The sequence below is a fragment of the Centropristis striata genome, chromosome 9 (assembly GCF_030273125.1).
Source record: "Centropristis striata isolate RG_2023a ecotype Rhode Island chromosome 9, C.striata_1.0, whole genome shotgun sequence".
NCBI lineage: Eukaryota > Metazoa > Chordata > Actinopteri > Perciformes > Serranidae > Centropristis > Centropristis striata.
Window position 1 is genome coordinate 30,159,565 of NC_081525.1, and position 18,568 is coordinate 30,178,132.

General features: G+C 37.7%; 1 protein-coding gene across 1 annotated transcript; it reads left to right on the forward strand.

Moving 5' to 3' along the window:
- Positions 1-3: 3 nt before the first annotated feature.
- Positions 4-17,582, forward strand: LOC131977180 (uncharacterized). Its single transcript, XM_059340383.1, has 19 exons — positions 4-35; positions 2,368-2,515; positions 2,685-2,729; positions 2,885-2,994; positions 4,149-4,375; positions 4,561-4,721; positions 5,902-6,112; positions 6,860-7,174; positions 8,296-8,502; positions 8,594-8,607; positions 9,444-9,516; positions 9,736-9,896; positions 10,030-10,074; positions 10,749-10,855; positions 11,720-11,889; positions 13,125-13,285; positions 13,426-13,636; positions 15,058-15,267; positions 17,272-17,582. Exons 1-19 carry the CDS (start codon positions 4-6, stop codon positions 17,580-17,582), a joined length of 2,919 nt encoding a protein of 972 aa, XP_059196366.1.
- Positions 17,583-18,568: the final 986 nt, after the last annotated feature.

An 18,568-nucleotide genomic window follows, 5' to 3' on the forward strand; every position in this document is an offset into this window, starting at 1 on the left:
GGCATGGCTGGTGAGAACGAGCAGGGCAAAAACAAGTAAATGGGCCAAAAAGCAGAAATAAAATCAGGGTCAAGTGGTTGGGAAGCAAAGAGAAAAGCCACACTGGCAGGGAATGAGTGGAAATTGGCAGGTTATATACTATAGGGCTGATGATTGAAAGTGAAAACGGGTGAGCATGTGAATGTCAGAGTCAGGTGACTAGCGGCATCTGGTGGAAGGATGGAGAACACAGGTTTCTAAGCCAGTATAAAACCAAACAAGCACTGGTTTGAAAGCGCAGTATGCACCACTGGAGAATGGAACCAGAGCCAGCCCAAGCCTCCATGGGGCCCTAAGCAAAATTCGATTTTGGGGCTCTCTATTTCTGCCAATAATACTAATTGTTGATCATTCACACACCTACTATAAACTCATTGCGGCTCTGGCAGTGTTGTTTACATTATCTTATTGTCAGCTTGATATCTCTTTACACATTTAAGGGGGTCAAATCTCTTTGATAAATATTCAATTACCAAGACATGCAAACATACCTTTATCTGGGTGTTTTTTCTCCTCTTGCTCTTTCTTTCCTCTGGTACTGAAGGATGCAACATTGTATTGCCTCCAACTACCTGTGCTATTGATGAGCAGTGCGCACTGCACAGCAGGAGGCAACATTACCGGTGCTTAAAGAGAGGCACTAAGACTCACTAGGCCTACATCAGCAGCAGCAATCCATTGACATAGAATTGTGTTTTTGTACAATAATATATATTTGATCATATAGAAATCATCACTCATACATGCAATATATTAAACAAAATATATACATATTTTTTGTTAATTGCTCTTGGGGGCCCCTAGTGGCCACGGAGCCCTAAGCAGCCGCTTAGTTCGCTTATGCCTTGGGCCAGCTCTGAATGGAACAGTATTGTATCTCCCATAGGCTGAGGTGTTAAAAAATAAAATGGTTGAGTGCTTACCAGAGGTGTGGAAAAACAAGTCCTGTGTGTGTTAATGATCCATCTGCACATACCATAATTGTGTGTGTTTATGCATTTTGTCCCATGAGGGTTGAATGTCTTCAAAGACATAGTTATATCCTATCACTTTGTTTTGTTTTTTACAATATTAAAGCTTGAAAATTTCAAATATACATATTCTTACGTAAGTGAGGTTTTGTGTTTGTTTGCATTGTCTGCATGTGGTCCTGTGAGTATATGTATGTGTATACTGGTTTTACTCTTGTTGTGGGGACCCATGTGCTCAGACAGTCAGATTATGGGGACTCATTCAACAAAAGCTTGTACTTACAATACAAAGTATCAACTTTTTTGTTTAAGGTTATGTTATGTTATGTTATGTTATGTTATGTTATGTTATGTTATGTTATGTTATGTTATGTTATGTTATGGGGTATGGGGTTTGACATGTAGTGGTTTTGGTTAAGGTTAGGATAAGTCTCCAGAGATTTACTGTTAGTCACTTCAATGTCCTGCTAAGTGGCAAAAACAAGTGTGTGCACATTCACCCAGCCAGTCGATGCTCTCTTGCTTTACACTCGATCAGATCGGTGGTTGTGGAGGATAATTTTTACATCAGAAACATCCAGCATGAGTCCGTCTCAACCACGTATCAACATCTTGATTGTCTCAGGTTTACTCTTAATGTCAGGTAATATTACTTTTATTTACTTTACTTTGTTTGTAGTTGTATGCATTTTGTTTTGCAGTCCGACACATATTTAGCTCTGTCTCTTGCTCTAATGAATATTAGCGGCACTAATGATTCTTTAAGGCAATGAATTGATATTGAAGACAGACTTTGTTTTGACTCAGCAAAAGTTTATATTTGAAACATTCATGTATCATTTATGGATTCACTATATTTCACATTTATGATTAACCATGTATAGTGTTGAATTCAAAATAAAGGGATTTTTCCACAAATTTGAGTAATTGTGCAACATCATGTTGGAAGACAATAGAAATTAAATGAGTCCGGTTGTCTTGTCCTGTTCCTCGCTGGACTCGTCCGATCAGTTGTGTCGAATGTTGCTTGATTTTAGACTCGGAAATGACTGGACCAGGTCTTTGACTGGATTAATTTGGTCTTGATTACAGCCCTGCATTAATGCACTGATGCAATAGTTATGCAAACTAATTTTCTCTTCTGTCCAAATAATTTTTCGATTTTTTTTGATAGGTTTGTCTGCAACAATAGTCACTTTGGTACCTTTATTAACAAATATTCTGTCATAGTTTTGTTGCATTTAAACTATACGAACAACCCTGTAAATGCAAAGCAAAATATTAAAATTGCATTTAAGGTGTAGTACAAATAAAGTGTTTTTTATAAACTTTTCTTCTCAGTGTCCCTGTGTTACAGTAAACTGCCCTGTAAAGAGGGTCATAGCGGTCCCACCCATGAGTCCATACAGGCTGTGTTTGACCTAAAATCCTTCAGACCAGCAGAGAACCTCAGTAATCCCACCATCACCAACATCTCCTTCACCCTGTATGCTGTCCTGGGGGTGGTGAGTTTATCAGTTGGTGATCTAAGACAAGAGCACCTAAATAAAATTCACTACAATTTATATTAGTGGTTAGCATGTGCAGTGTTATAAAACACTTCTAACTCTGACCTGGTTTAAATGATTTATATAACCTTCATGTGCAAATGACCTTTTCGTTATTGTGTTTCAGAATGAGAAAACTCAAATACTCACAACTTTCTTGTGGCTCAGACTGGTAAGTACCATGAAATCATTAAAAAATAGTGTCAATAAATGTGAATGCAATCAGATTCATCATGTGCTTGTAACCACAGCAGGATCACATACAGAGATTACAAAACTAATGTAGTTTAGTTTATCAGTGCATCATTTCTGTTTAATTACCTGCAGTACTGGCACCATGAGTTCCTGGTTTGGGACCCTGATGAGTGTGACGGCGTCACCAGGATTTCTCTTCCTGTGAAGCAGCTCTGGTCCCCAGACATCATCGTGTACGAATTGTAAGTTCTTCAGCTGTAAAAGGTTAATTGATGTTATTCAGACAGGTTTGGGATGTATTAATATACACTAGCGCTCAAAAGTTTGGGGTCACCCAGAAGATGTCTGTGTTGTTTTCCATGAAAACAACTGTTTTATTCATGAAATGAGTTACAAAATGAATCGGAAATACATTGACAATGGTAGAAACAATAATTTTCACCTGTACAAATCTCCAACTTTACCTCTAGCTACTCAACCAGCCTGAGGAAGCATTTTATTGCTTCTCAAATCAGCACAAAACAGTTTTCAGCTGTGCTAACATAATGCTCAGGTGTTTTAATGATCAATTAGCCTTATAACACTATAAATGTGAACTAACACATTATGCCACTAGAACATGAGTGATGGTTGCTGAGAATATATAATAGATATTTAAAATGAAAATCAGCTGTTTCCAGCTTTAATAGTCATTTACCACATTAACAAGGTCTAGACCATGGATCTCAAACTCGCGGCCCGCGGGCCAATTGTGGCCCTCGTGACGATATTTTGTGGCCCTCACCTTGATATGAAAGTTTAATGTGAGTTTTATATGAATGGCACTTCACTGTGTTGTGTGTGGAAGGTCCCTTTAATTACTTTTTTTGGTAATTTTGTGTCCTTTTTTGGTAATTCTGTGTATTTGTTTGGTCATTTTGTGTCTTTTTTTAAGTAATTAAGTGTTTTTTCAGTCATTTTGTGTCTTTTTTGTCATTTTGTGTATTTTTTAAGTAATTTAGTGTTTTTTCAGTCATTTTGTGTCTTTTTTAGTAATTTTGTGTCTTTTTTAAGTAATTTTGTTTTTTTCTGTCATCTTGTGTCTGTTTTTAGTAATTTTGTCACTTTTTTTTGGTCATTTTGATACTGCCTCCAGCGGCCCCCAGGTAATTTGAGTTTGAGACCCCTGGTCTAGACTGTATGTCAGTTTTTGTTTTGTTTTTTTTCATTTTAAAAAATTGTGTTTTTCTTGAAAAAATTAGGACATTTTTTAAGTGACCCCAAACTTTTGAGCGGTAGTGTATGTTTTAAAATCCAGCATACAAAACTGAGAGAGCTAAAGAAATTGAATTCATTGTTAAACTAAATACACCTCATATTTTTGTTTCCCTGGGAGACTAATTTAAATACCTGAAACTTCAACCTGTTTTTGTTTATTTCTGTGTCTTCTTGCCGACTCCTCCAACCCTCCCAGCGTGGACGATGATGTTTCCCAAGCGTGTCCTTACGTCTACATCAACCACACAGGTCACATCCGCTGGGACAGAATGCTTCGGCTCGTCTCAGCCTGCAACCTGGAGATCTTCAGTTTTCCATTTGACGTGCAGAACTGCACATTTACATTTGGCTCCTACATGCACACCAGTAAGAAAAGGCCAATCAGACACTCATCCAGTCATTGGCTACACTTAGTGGGTCTTAAAATGCAGCTACGGTCTGTTGTACTTTAAATATCTTTTGCAGGAAATAAAATAAATAAATCATGTCTTAGTTCTTGTGCTATGGAAATGTTAGTTTTCCCTCTCCCATTGTGTTCTTCTCTTCCACAGTAAGGGATGTGAGAGTAGGCCCAGCCCTGACCTTTAAAGAAATGTCTGGAAACTCAAAACGTTACCTGGAGGCCAGTGGAGAGTGGGAGCTTGTGGACATACTGGGAGAGACTTCCATCCTCCAGTTTGGGATTGATGAGTGGGACATCATCACCTTCTGGGTGAGGGAATACAGTTTATACTGAGTTTGCTACTGCTATGTGTGCCAATATAACAGCCATAAATACATGTCTGGCCGTCTGGCCCACAACTACTGTTGAGGTTCACTCTCACTGCTTTCATTGCTTTGTTTTCAGCAACAACAAAAAAAAAAGCTAGAAAAAAATCCACTGCACTGTACCTGTTCAGCCCCAAAAATACACAAAAAGACTAGTTGTGGAGTAGTTGTGGAGCATTAGCAGCTAATCAGTCAGATATTTCTCTTAAGACTTGGTAAAGACCAAAAAAAGTGCTAAAAGAAAGTGAAAATGTGATTATTATTATTATATTCATCAGGTGGACACAAACACGACTTCAAAACACGACACACGACAGTTCTGCATCTTATCACATAAGCATGTTGTTGTTGTTTTTATTAGAAAAGTAAAAAGTAGAATATTTGCCTCTGAAAACTCAGGTAGATTTACTGCTGGTGGATGATTCGTGGATGAGAAGCAGCTGTAAACACACACAAACACACACACACACACACACACACACACACACACACACACACAAAAGACAGACTGTAGTCACAGCAACACAAGAAAGGGGGTCGCAGGGAAACAGAGAAGCAGGGGAAGAAAACTGTACCCTGACAGGTATAAAGTAACGTTAGATCAGGGATGGGCAACTGGAGGCCCGGGGGCCACATCTGGCCCACTCCCTCACTTGAAGTGGCCCTCAGTACAACTACATGCATTTGAACATGAAGTCTTAAAAGTGCAGTGTAAAAATGCACAAAATTACTGCAATTAATGTTGGTCTGCTGTTCTTGCACTGAAGAGAGAAAAAAAAAAGAAATCACAGTAAGTGGTTATTTTTTATTTGCTTCAAACCTTTTGTATTCCTATTTATTCTGTTATATATGCATCTGAGCATAAAATATGTTAAGTTACTGCGCTGTAAACATATTTAAAATTGCAGTTTCATCATATCTGGTTAAGTGCACGGTCCTATATGTGGCCCTGTGGTAGTGTTGATGAAAAATTGTGGCCCCCTCCAGCATTTAAGTTGCCCATCCCTGCATTAGATTAAATAGAAACACTCAAGTTACGAGTTACTTTCCACTTCTGAAGTAACCTACCATATATGTTATTGATGCCCTGCAGTGCACTCTTCACACTGCCTCTTGTTCACTAGGTGGTGATAAAGCGGCGACCAGTCCTCTACGTGGTCAACCTGCTGATCCCCAGCTCCTTCCTCATGCTCATCGACATCCTGTCCTTCTACCTGCCTCCCCACAGCGTCGACCGCGCCTCCTTCAAGATGACCCTCATCCTGGGCTACACCGTCTTCCTGCTCATCATGAACGACCTGCTGCCCAGCACTGCAAACGGCACACCAATCATAGGTCAGAGGCATTGACATGTAGAGGTGACACAAACTGAGCGCTACCAATCAGAGCTGGGGTTAAATATTGGTTACACTATCACTAATATCATGATAATCTGTATATAGACATTAAATAGAGACATGAAATACTGAACGCTGAATAAGTGTTTACATTTAACACAGTCACTCGTCAAAATGTCAGTTTCATGTTTACAGCTTGTTTCGCTGCCCCCAAGTGGTAAAAATCAAGTAATGCAGTTTTTGAGTTCCCCCCCCTTTTTTACCTTTCACAAACTATACGACTTCCTAAATGTCTAAACTTGCAAAAAGCAATTATGAAGAGAATAATAACCGAAAGCAATCAAAACAGGGAAAAAAACGCATTTTATGGTCCATAACATAATTTTTCATCCACAAAAATCTCACAAATCAAGAAATTATATATTTAAGGAGATGTCAAAGTGTGAATGTTTGACATATTCTTGTATTTTTTTTCTTTTAATTATGGTGAGAGCTAAAAAATAATAATTATACAGACCATACAGTGTTTTATAGTTTAAACCTGTCCAATTTAGTAAGTTAGTATCAATAAAAATCATACAATCAAGAGGTCCTTTTGCTTAAGTTTCGAGAGATAACTTGTAAAAGAAGTCACTGTGAGAATGAGCTGAGCAACAACTCTGCCAACTTTCTGCAAATATAGTTTTTCTGCTACTGTGGAAAAAGTTTCACATATGAAGTTCTCTCAATCTGTCCTTCTTTGTAGGTATTTATTTCTCAGTGTGCCTGGCTCTTATGGTCATCAGTCTACTGGAGACAGTCATCATCACTAACGTGCTCCACCACAGCACCATGAAATATCAGGAGGTTCCAAACTGGGTGAGGGTGGTTGTCCTCAAACACATCGCCAACCTCATCTGCTACAAGTGGCCGGAGGACATCGAGCGCCCCTCTGTACAACAGAAGGATAAACCTGAAAGTTCAAATAGTTGCTCAGAGTCGTGGAGCATCCAACCAGCCAGCCAGACACCGGCCCAGCAGCCGGCCCAGCAGCCAGCCCAGCAGCCGACCAGCAGCGAAGGTAATCAAACAGTGGCCTGACCTCAAAATTAGTGGCGGTCATCAATTATCACAAACGAAAAGGAAATATGAATCTATGTATGTCAGGTAAGGAAGTATATCTGAATGAATGATTGAATTACAGTCAAGTTAAGGTAACACTAAGACTACTTCTGTATAATAAAAAATGGATGTGTCATTTTGTAAGTATTGTTTTTGGTCATTATTCTTAATCTCAAACATACAGAAGAGGATTAGGGCCAGGTGGGAGAAAAAAATGATGTGGAGGAAAAATAATTTTCATTCAAAAATGAATTTTCCTAATTTTCCTCAACACGTCTAATATTTACATAAATTACATAAAAGCAGATTTTAACAAAACAATAGTCGTAGTCGCCGACCACCAAGAAGAGCTCATTTATGTTTAGGGGGATTTTCGTACTACAACACCTTTAAATATTGTGGTTATTGCTAATTTTAAGGCATTGATGAAAATCAGGTTGTAGCTTGCAGTCTACCTAACTGTTTGGATAGAAAACAATGTTCCTCTGATGACATATTGACACAGGAACAACCAATCTGTGAATATCTTTCATAGTTGACTTCATTTCTGACATTTCAACTTTAAAAAAAAAAAAATCTTATCTCACCTATTTTGATTTTTAATTTTAAACTGGTCATTTCAACTTTTTTTCTCAAACTGCATGATGAAAAGAAATTTTCTCCTCTCAATATTTTTTTCCTCTTACCTGGCCCAGATCCTCTGTACAATCAGCCGTAGCGCTTTCCAATCAAAAAAACCTCCAAGATTAGTGCTTTCTAGAGACCAAACAATAATAAACTGTTTATCCTAAATGTAAGTATGACTTTTTTTACAGCCCTGATTCAAAAGAAATTGTGAAGATATGTACATAAATAAAAACAGAAATATCTTCTCACACAGAAACCTAACCAAAATATTTTTATCATTACGTTTAATGTAATTTTATTATTGGCATACATTTTGTATTTTGAGGTATTTGATACTTTTTGTATGAAAATTTCCCGGTTTTTATTATAATTAAATAGCATTTTAATCTAGGGTCAGGTCAGATGTAGACTGCGTGTGAACTGTGATCTCTCCTGTCATTCCTCTCCTCTCAGGTGTAGTTGCTCCTCCTGAATTGCAGCAGATCTGTCAGTACCTGGGTGACCTCCGTGCTCACCTCACCTCACTGCAGAAGGAGAGCGAGCTGCAGGGCCAGTGGTGTCACGTAGGATACGTCCTTGACTTCCTGCTCTTCCGCATCTATCTGCTGCTCATCACCTGTTATGCGCTGGTTATCATCTCCATGTGGTGTGTCTGGATCAGCCAGACCTGAAGGAATAAAGAAGGCAAAGCTTATTGTTTCTGTAATGTTTGTTTTCAGTACTGTTAGTTTTGTGTTCTGCATTTATTTAGTCCCTTCTGAAGAGGTGAATCCTCTATTGCACAAATTAAATCTGGTTTCCAGCCACCACTCAGCATCAGAAAGATACCGATGAAGATATTAAATAACACATTGGCTCTGGTTCTGCTACTGTTAGTGCCGTCTTTGGTACTTCTGTCTACAAATACTTCAGAGTTAGGATTATCTGGTACTGTACTCAGCTGGTTCGGGTCACATCTCGATTCTATTAGTGATCATAAATCTGAGTGGGGTCCCCCAGGGTTATATTCTCGGACCTCTGTTATTCAGTTTGTAAGCTCCATGCCAAATAATGTAAGACAGTAGATTATTTACTATGTGATAAAATTATGTTCCTTCTCTATTAATCGTTATTCTAAAATAAAGGGTGTATGTTGATCAGTGTGCTCCAGTCCTTTCTTTATTAACATTACTTTAGTTCATGAAATAAAAAGAATTGCTAAACTTGCGACATTCCCATCAGTCTGAGCTCTATTTAAGTTTAGTGCCGATTAGCAAATGTGTGCAGGCTAACACATGTAAACACCATTTTTTTTCCAGCAGCCAAACCAGCCACACTGTTGTGTTTGTCTTGGCCTCATCTGTCACAAATATAACGATGATTTTAAAAACCAGTTGCGCAATCCAAACATGCATTATACAAACAGTCACCAGATGAGTGGATCACTGAGGGAAACTGAAAAGGCTTCCCAGTAAGTCGTGCCACAGGCTGCTAGGGTCAATATTAGCGTCTGAAGAGGTATACATATTTCATTTACTTATTTATTCATTCATTTTGCTCAATCTGCTGGAGCGAGCTGACAGCTGACTCTTTTGTAATCTGAGGCACTTGTCATGGAGAAGGATCAACCCAGACAGAGAATGACAGAAGTAAAACGTTTTGAGTTAATCTTCATCTGTTTCATGCTGCTTTATGGTAAGTGGGAATATTTTATTGATATAATTTATGTTCAAAATAGGATGTTTTGTTTGATTGTTGTTGGTTTTTTCAGTATATTGAGCCACCTATCATGAATAAGATAATTCCCTTGTGATCCCAAGATAAAGTAAAAGATCCTGTTGCAACCACTTCCCTGCCTTACCCACACTGCATATATGAGCTATCTCAAACATTTCATTCTCTCTTTAAACTCAGGTTGTGCAGCAGCATTGAACTGCACCAGCCCGACTCCTGTATCCTTGTTTGATGAACTTGAGAAGGAATTATTCTCCAAAAAACTACTGCGACCAGTAAAAAGCTTTTCAAGTCCAATTAACATTTCCATCGGCATCACAGTGGTGGGAATTTTAGGAGTGGTGAGTCGACACTGAAACATGAGCAACTTTTTTTTTTATTACTATTATTTAATTATTTTTATTTTTAGCAGCAATCAATTTAAATTCATGATTAATAGTGCTTATGATTAACTAACACACACGTCACCCACAGGATGAAAAATCTCAAGCACTGACAACTATCTTATGGGAAGTTCTGGTAAGTTCTCAAGCATCAGTACATTCAGAAGTATTTGACTGAAAAATTGACTGACTGCAGATTGATCTGATTATGGCATTTTTCAAGTTATAACGATTATGTTAGTTTTTGTTTGTGGAAAAATAGCAAATCCATGGTTAAACTTCACTAGCCTAAATTAAAGGTATATAATGTAGTTTTTTTCTGCAATAAAATGTCTAAAAACAACTAGATATTTTGTTATACACTGTGGCTCATGAAGTTGAAATGAAATATTTTTGACATTTTTCCATGAAACGATTATGACAATGTGAATTATTCTTGATAGATAAAGTGTACATCTTCTCAAAACATTATAAATCAATATTTCCAAACATAGCACAATGAAAAAAATTAAGACACAATTAGCAGGTGATTGCGTTAAAAACATAATTATTACAACTTTATGGGCAACCTTGTATTTTTGTTGGGTTAATACTTACATTATCATAAAATATTCAAATGAAACTGTTTCCTTGATTAAATTTACTTTTTATTCTGTTTTAAACTACATTTTTACAGTACAGCTTTTTAGATTTTCATTGCTTTTAACCTTATATTTTAACCAGATCAGATCAGACGTTTTGCAGCCCCCTTCTGTGCAATTGTTGGCATATATCAGCTGTGTATCACATTTAGTTGCTCTGTTTATGTAGGAGTGGCAGATAGAGGGATTGAGCTGGGATGAGGAGGAATGTGGAATTTCAAGGATCTCTATCCCTCGAGCATTGCTTTGGGTCCCAGACATCCACATCGCAGAGTTGTAAGTTAACAGAGTGTTCAAATGTATGATAATACCTGACCGCTAATCAGTTATTCTTTGCAAACTTGGTCTCACAGGAATCCGTGAAATAGCCACGGATTCACTTAACTTAAAATCCATGGAATAGCCACGGAATAACTCAAATTTCCGTGAAACTGACACAGATTTCACTACAATGCAAGTTAAGTTCCTCACTGCTCCATGTTGAGATGGCGCTTGCTCAGTTCCTCAGTTTGTGCTTTGTTTTTAATAGGATGGGTGGGATGAAGGTGGGTGGGGTGGAGGGGTGGGGATGGGCAGAGGGTGTTTGTTTCTATGTTTTGTTATCTTTTCATTATCATTATTTTATTTTCTCCTTTCTTTTTTATGTAAAGCGCTTCGTGTTGCATCTTGCTTGCATGAAAAGTGCTATACAAATAAAGTCTGATTGATTGATTGATTAATGACATGTCATATCCCTTGGCTATTCGTGTTCCAAGTCAAGTGACTTTCAAGGTTTCAGCGGTCAGAACAAAAAACATGGCGAACAGTCCACTAATTTTTAGTGAAAAAATCAATATTTTGACTTAGTTTCTGCATAAAAATGGATTTTGATCACATTTCTAGCGAGAAATATATGTTTTATTTTCTAAATATTCACTCAGTGAATGTACATAATCACTTTGTATGTTGGAATAGCCACGGGATATGACTGTCATTAACTTGCATTGTAGCGAAATCCGTGTCAGTTTCACTGAAATTTGAGTGATTCCGTGGCTATTCCACGGATTTTGAGTTAAGCAAATCCGTGGCTATTTCACGGATTCCTGTGAGACCATGTTGTTCTTTGCAGTTCTAGTTTTTTTTTTTCCTTTTCTCTTCCAGCATTGATGAGGACAGATCTCCCAAAACTCAATATGTCTACTTAGACAACACTGGTCATGTATTTGATGATAAGCCGATCAGAGTGACCAGCTCCTGCAAATTAGTGATCTACAATTTCCCCTTCGATGTCCAAAACTGCTCGCTGACCTTTGGATCATATATACACTTTGGTAAGCCTGCCTAACTATAAAATACAGTTCTTAAAAAGCATCCTTAAAATGTGTAACTTAAAAAGAAGCTTTATATAAGACAAAATGTCTGCAAAGCTTTGACTGGAGATGAACTCTTTTTTTTTTACCTGAGGCAAACTATAACTGCTTGTAAATAAATGTCTGACACAAGGTTACACAAGGTTTACTATCATCTCACAATTTTAACTGTGCAAAGCATTGAAATATTAATGTTTAAATGGCTATTTACACAGATCTTCGCTTGCGGCACCTAATAACCAAACCCATAAGAACCCATAGTGACACCTGTGTAACACTTTAAATCTTCTATAATCTTCCCATATTCAGCTTTATGCTTCACCTTAACTCATTAAATCCCGAAGCGACATATACTCAACACCCTGGTGTGGTGGTCATGTGACTTTGACAAGAAGTGACTTCTCCAAAATGTGGCTGTGACTGGAAACAGAAATGTGAAAAAGTAGCTCATTTCAAAAAGCTTATTTTTTGTTACAAGGCTAAATTTAAACCCATTTAACAATTCTAATCCGTTAATAGGGTGTCCTGTATTGCATTTTTTTTTTTTTAGATTTTTTTTTTTTGGCATTTTTGCTTTATTGAAAGTGATAGATAGAAAGGGGGAGACAGAGGGGAGGACATGCGGCAAAGGGACCTGAGGCCGGATTCAGCCTTAATGGTATGCGCTCTACCAGTGTGAGCCACCGGGACGCCCGTCCTGTATTGCATTTAACTTATTCTCACCATATTTCCTGAACAAATTAAAGTCACAATTTTGCTATATGTTATGGAGATGCAAACAAAAAGGCACATGGTTATTTGTTTTTATTTATTATTGATTTATTGTTATTTTGTTACTTAAAAACAAATCTGAAAAATAATTTTTCGTTAAACAGCACTATTCATCTCACAATTTTGATATATGTTGTGGAGATGCAAAGAAAAAGGCAAATTTGTGTTTCTGTAAGCAGAAAATGTGTCTAGTTTTTTTAATTTTTAAATTAAGAAATATCATAAACATAAATACCATAAACGCCCAATGTATTGTGTATATATATATGTCACATCACAGATCTTTGACATTTATGGGAGTTTTTTAAACATCATAAATGTGTTCTATGTGTCCACTTGTTTGGTGGTATATCCCCCATACTTTTCCTTTAAGGATTACTGGGTCTGGGTTAAAAACAAACTGTTGCTATTAAATGTTATTCAAGCTACAGACGTAAGGATGATTCAAAGCACCACAGCTGAAGAGATCCTGGAGGAGTCCCTAGATGTGTTGGAGACTAACGGGGAGTGGGAGCTGGCAGGTATCAGGGTCGCTCCAGCTACACTGGCCTTAGATGTGGGAAGCTACTCTGAGATTCAATACTTTGTGAGCACTTTCAACGTTTCTAATTCATCTATGATCAGCATTTGCTAGATGACATTTGTGACAAAAAAGAAAATCAGAAAGATAGAAATGTTGAAGGCTGACTAAAATGCTGAGGTGTTGTATCTGTGTCTCATCCCAAGATCATTTTGAGACGAAGGCCAGTCCTCTACGTGGTGAACCTGCTGATCCCCAGCTGCTTCCTCATCGCACTGGACCTCTTCAGCTTCCTGCTGCCTCCTCAAAGTGTCGACCGCGCCTCCTTCAAGATGACCCTCATCCTGGGCTACACCGTCTTTCTGCTCATCATGAACGACCTGCTGCCCAGCACTGGAAATACAACACCTCTCATTAGTGAGTGGCATTTCTGATAGAGTTATTTATATATGAAACTCATTGCTGCACTTGTGCATTTAAAGGGAGAGTCTCATTTTTTTCAATGGGGTTTTATCAGGTAGTAAACTATAGTTTGTGTATTACCTGCAGTATTTGGATGTTGGCAAATTCCCAGTATGAAGAAGCAGGCATAGAATCAGCAACACATATTTTAGTTACCAAAAAAGCCTTAAAAACCTTAAAAATCAATTTGAGTTTCAAATTGTATAACTTTAAATATAGAGTATACTTAACAAATGTATTAGACCACCGGTTTATGCCACAGCTGTCCTAAATTAACAGCATTAGTAATGACCAAAATCAATTTTTATGTTTCTGTAATGGTTAATTCGCCTGTATGCAGAAGCTATTTAACCAAAATTATATTTTTAATGCTAAAATATGATTATTATAGTTATCCATGAGTTTTCCAAAAAACTGTAAAAAAAAATAGTAACGCACATTATTATTTCTTGATTAAGATGTCAAATTATAGTTATTTACTTGTGTTCCTGAACATAAAAATGAGTTTCAGTTGTTCAATGTTTTGCTTGATTCATTTTTACTTCTCAGAGAAGCACAGTGAGCTGCTTCAAATCTGGGTATAAAAAGGTGAATTCAGTTTGTTATTTGGCAAATAAATAAAAAATAACATTTTAATCTATCAGACAGCCCTTCCCGACTGGAAACCAAAGCCATGTTCATTGCTCTGTTCAAAGCCAGACTCCCTTGACAAAAGCAGTCATTTAACATCGAAGAACACAGAAGTTGTTCATTTTGGTAGTTTCTAACCATTTAAAACACACACAATCATGTAATAACACAACCAAACCAGCAACTCCTGTGTTCTTTAAGGTTAAATGAGGAGTTGGAGGTGTTTTTAAAAAGGGAGCATAGATAACGGCTTCAGGCTGTCTGATGGCAGGGAAAAAGGGGACACAAGGCACGATAGTTCCACAAATTAAGGATTTTAGATAAATATCCCCAATGGAAGTCATTGAGGCTTATTGTCCCATTATACGTCTTTCCAATGATATTTAGGACCCCGTGTTAAAAACATCGATAGACTGCTCTGAGAAAGAGGATTTTCCACAGCAGCTGTACAATAATACTCACCTGCCACTGGGATCCACCTTGTATAAAAACGCTTCAGTGACAATGAATGTGTTGACTTGGATATCCTGGTTATGGTCTTGCTCTTACAATATCAAAGACACACCTCAAAGCATATGATCAGAAACCTGGAAACAGAATCATGAAGGAAGATGAACAACAGGTTTCTCAAGTTTTAATGTCAACAGCATTTCCCACGTATCATCATCACCAGGATGTGGCTGAAAAAGCATGCAAGAAAAACATACAGTATTTTCTGTGAAGTGTGCTGTTTTTGTTCCCTGCAGATGTTTTCTTCTCCATCAGTCTTGCTCTGATGGTGGGCAGCCTGTTGGAGACAGTGTTTATCACCAACATCCAGTTCAGCTCCAGCCAGTACAGTGCGGTGCCTAACTGGGTCAGAGTCCTCGTGCTACGATATCTAGCTGTTATCGTTTGTCTCCCTCAAAAAGAGAAGAGCAACCACATCACTGTCATCCTCAATCCATCTAATAAAGGTATATTAATGTTATGATCATGCCCAAAAGTGAAGCCAAAACATCTCGATCACAGTAACATAAAATTGGTTTAAATGGAAATTGGTCTCCTCTTCAGAAATTACCATAGATGTCTTTATGCAGGCAACAAATACGACCCATATTTATTTATTAAATGGTGGAATTTACACTCAGGGCGGGACGGAGGGTCTAACAAACATTGGACCTTCACCCTGGAGAAGTCTAAATCTAGTCTGGAAACGAGCTATTCATTTCTCCATAGAGGAGGCGTGGTTTACGATCCTCCAGAGCCATTTATTGGGCCCTATGAATGTCTATCAAAAGCGTCTGTACGTAGCTCTTAGCCAAACGTATCAGTTATACCAGATGCTGTGTGTAGAGCGACAGAAATTAATGTTTACATAGCCAGACTAGCCCATGTGTGTGTGTGTGTGTGTGTGTGTGTCTGTCTGTCTGTAAAAGAGTGTTACTTGCTGCTTTGCTTCTCCAGTTCTAGCTTACTGCAAGATTATTTATTTTTACACCTTATTTCCCCTCATGTCATTCAGCCACACACATCCACTGATTTTATGGACAATAGACAAGCTGCTGCGGGTCTCTCGGCGCCACTGTCCCCCGGCTCGTAGCGAGATCTCCGGCGTTACAGCAGCGCGCGGTAACTGGGCTAGTTGGTAGATTAGGCTTTGGCCAAATCCTGTCGGAAGCAAGACTAAAACATCCTTTTTGGTGGTGAAACAGGAGTGTAAAGTCAAACGTTGTTCTTCTTTTAAAATAAACTTTGGCTCTAAACTATCTAGAACACTGTCTACAGCTAGATCCAAAGAGAGCTTCGCGTCTGCTGCAGCCATGTTGGATCTGTAAGAAAGCTACAAAACTACAAGCTTCCGTCTGCTGAGTAGTACACGTCATCATCTTGCCGTCCCTCCCCGTTCTGTGATTGGATCCCTGAAACAGGGCTAAGAAACGGCCACAGATTTCAGACTGTCTGCAGGTTCGAAATGAAATCGAGCGCGCTAGGCAGTATGGGTATACCCAGGCTAGCCTTTTTTTACAACGGCGAACCTTACATCTATCCTGCTGTTTAGGTTGAAGATCTTGTTGTTTAAATTAGTTATCTGATGCTATTAAATGCAGATGTAATGTCAGACTTGTGATTGAGTCGTTACAGCAGCTCCACCACCTGATGAGTAGCGTGCAGACCAAAATGCAAATGATGGCATCTTGTATCCAGGATTATTTGGCTTCATTTCTGTTCAGTTGGAGGAGTTGGAGCCACAACTTTCATCTTTTGTCTATATTTTGTATTATTGCCATGATTACCCATCATTTATTATTACCATGTGGACTGTTTTTTTAGGCTGTAGGAAAAAAGTTGAACTGTGTTTAATAAGATATTAATAAGATAGTATTATTCTCCACAGCTATCGGCATAATCGCTTTTAGTACACTGCAAAAAAAGAAAAGTTGGGTGAACTCAAAATTTCAAGGCAACAAATTTCGATAACATTAAAAGTTGGACAATTAAACTAAATATTTTAAGTTTTGCTTTTGAGTTTGCTCAACTCTGAATTCAGATTTTTGTCAACTCAATTGTAAGTTGAAACATGATAAGGGTTGCTTACATGTGTGGACTCCAGCTGGAGGCAGCACATCACAGCCACAATGAGATTTTCAAGTGCAGCGGCAACTCGGAAAGTTGGCTTTCCCGCATTTCACAACAAAGAAATAAGAGTTAGCAGAACTATTGTCTCTTGTTTTGAACCCCAACATAAAGATATAAGTAACAACAACTCACCAACTTGTTTTTGAGCATACAACTCTCAAGTCTTGCTTTGTTGTGATAATTTACATTATTGCCCTAAATGTCAATAATTTATATTTCCAAGTTTTACCAATTTAAATCACTGTTTTAGGCCAAAAAATACAAGTTGGCTTTTTTGCAGTGTAGTTTTAGATAATGAGCTATTTTACATATATCAGAATTGTGTTCTTTGTTTCTGACAGAACCAGGAAAAGATGGCAGTGTCCCCAACCTCTCAGCGATTCATCTTCAGCCCCTCTTTGGTGACACACATCCAGTGAAGCCCCCTCCAGACCCTCCAGAGCCGGCCCTGGAAGAACTGAGGAGGCTGGGCATAAATCTCGCGGCCATTCGCCGTCAGGTAGACAAACACTTCCAGGGGAACAAAACCTCAGAGGAATGGCAAATGATCGGGCTAGTCATCGACCGTCTGCTGTTCGGCCTGTACATCGTCTTCATCATCTTCAGCTTCATCACCATCATATGCATCTGGGCCTTGAGCAATTCAGCCTGATCTAGCTGCAAACTGCGAAAATGTTTGCACATATATATATATATATATATATATATATATATATATATGTGCAAACTGCGAAAATGTTTGCACATATATATATATATATATATATATATGTGCAAACATTTTATATATATATATATATATATAATTTACAGATTACATTATAATAAAAAAGAAGACTTTTTCACAGTTTTAGCACTTTTTTTAGTATTAACAAGTTTAAGCGTCTTTATATAATTATTAAATTCACATATAAATCCACTAAAATCGGGGGTTGTTTTTGTTTATTATACATTCATGAATGTAAAACTTAACATAAATGGTAAAATCAGTAGGTTTATAATGAAGGCGGTCTTAAATGTATTGAGTAATATATAGTGAGACTTTTACAGTCAACATTTACTTTCTTTTGCACAATATATAAGCCTACATTTGGACCATTAATTAAATAAAAGAAGTGGACTTATCCACCTTCACACATTGGACCATAGTCAATAGTTGTTTACAGCTACTATGTTAATGTTGTGAACGTTGTGTACAGCCTGTTGAAGGATTCTTCCTCACAAGTGGCTGCAGCTCTCTCGCTCTCCGGCTGTCTCTGCTCTGCTGCTGCTGTTATTCTTCAAAGTTTGCTTTGATCATGTTGCCTTTGTTTTGCACCCTACACACACACACACACACACACACACACACACACACACACACATACACACACACTACTGACACCACTGACCTCCACACTGCATATGATACACTGTTAAAAAAAAACAACTGTTGTTTTTACGGTAAAAAAAAAAAAATTTTTTTACTTTTTTTAATATTACAGTAAAAAGATATTGGCACTGTTGATTTCATGTTTAAGATTGCCATTTTATTCCATTTTTTACCGTATAAATAAAAGTTTTGTTTTGAATAAAAGTTTTCCATCAAAAGAAACGCTGTTTTGCCATATAATTGACAAGAAAATACTTTACAAAATG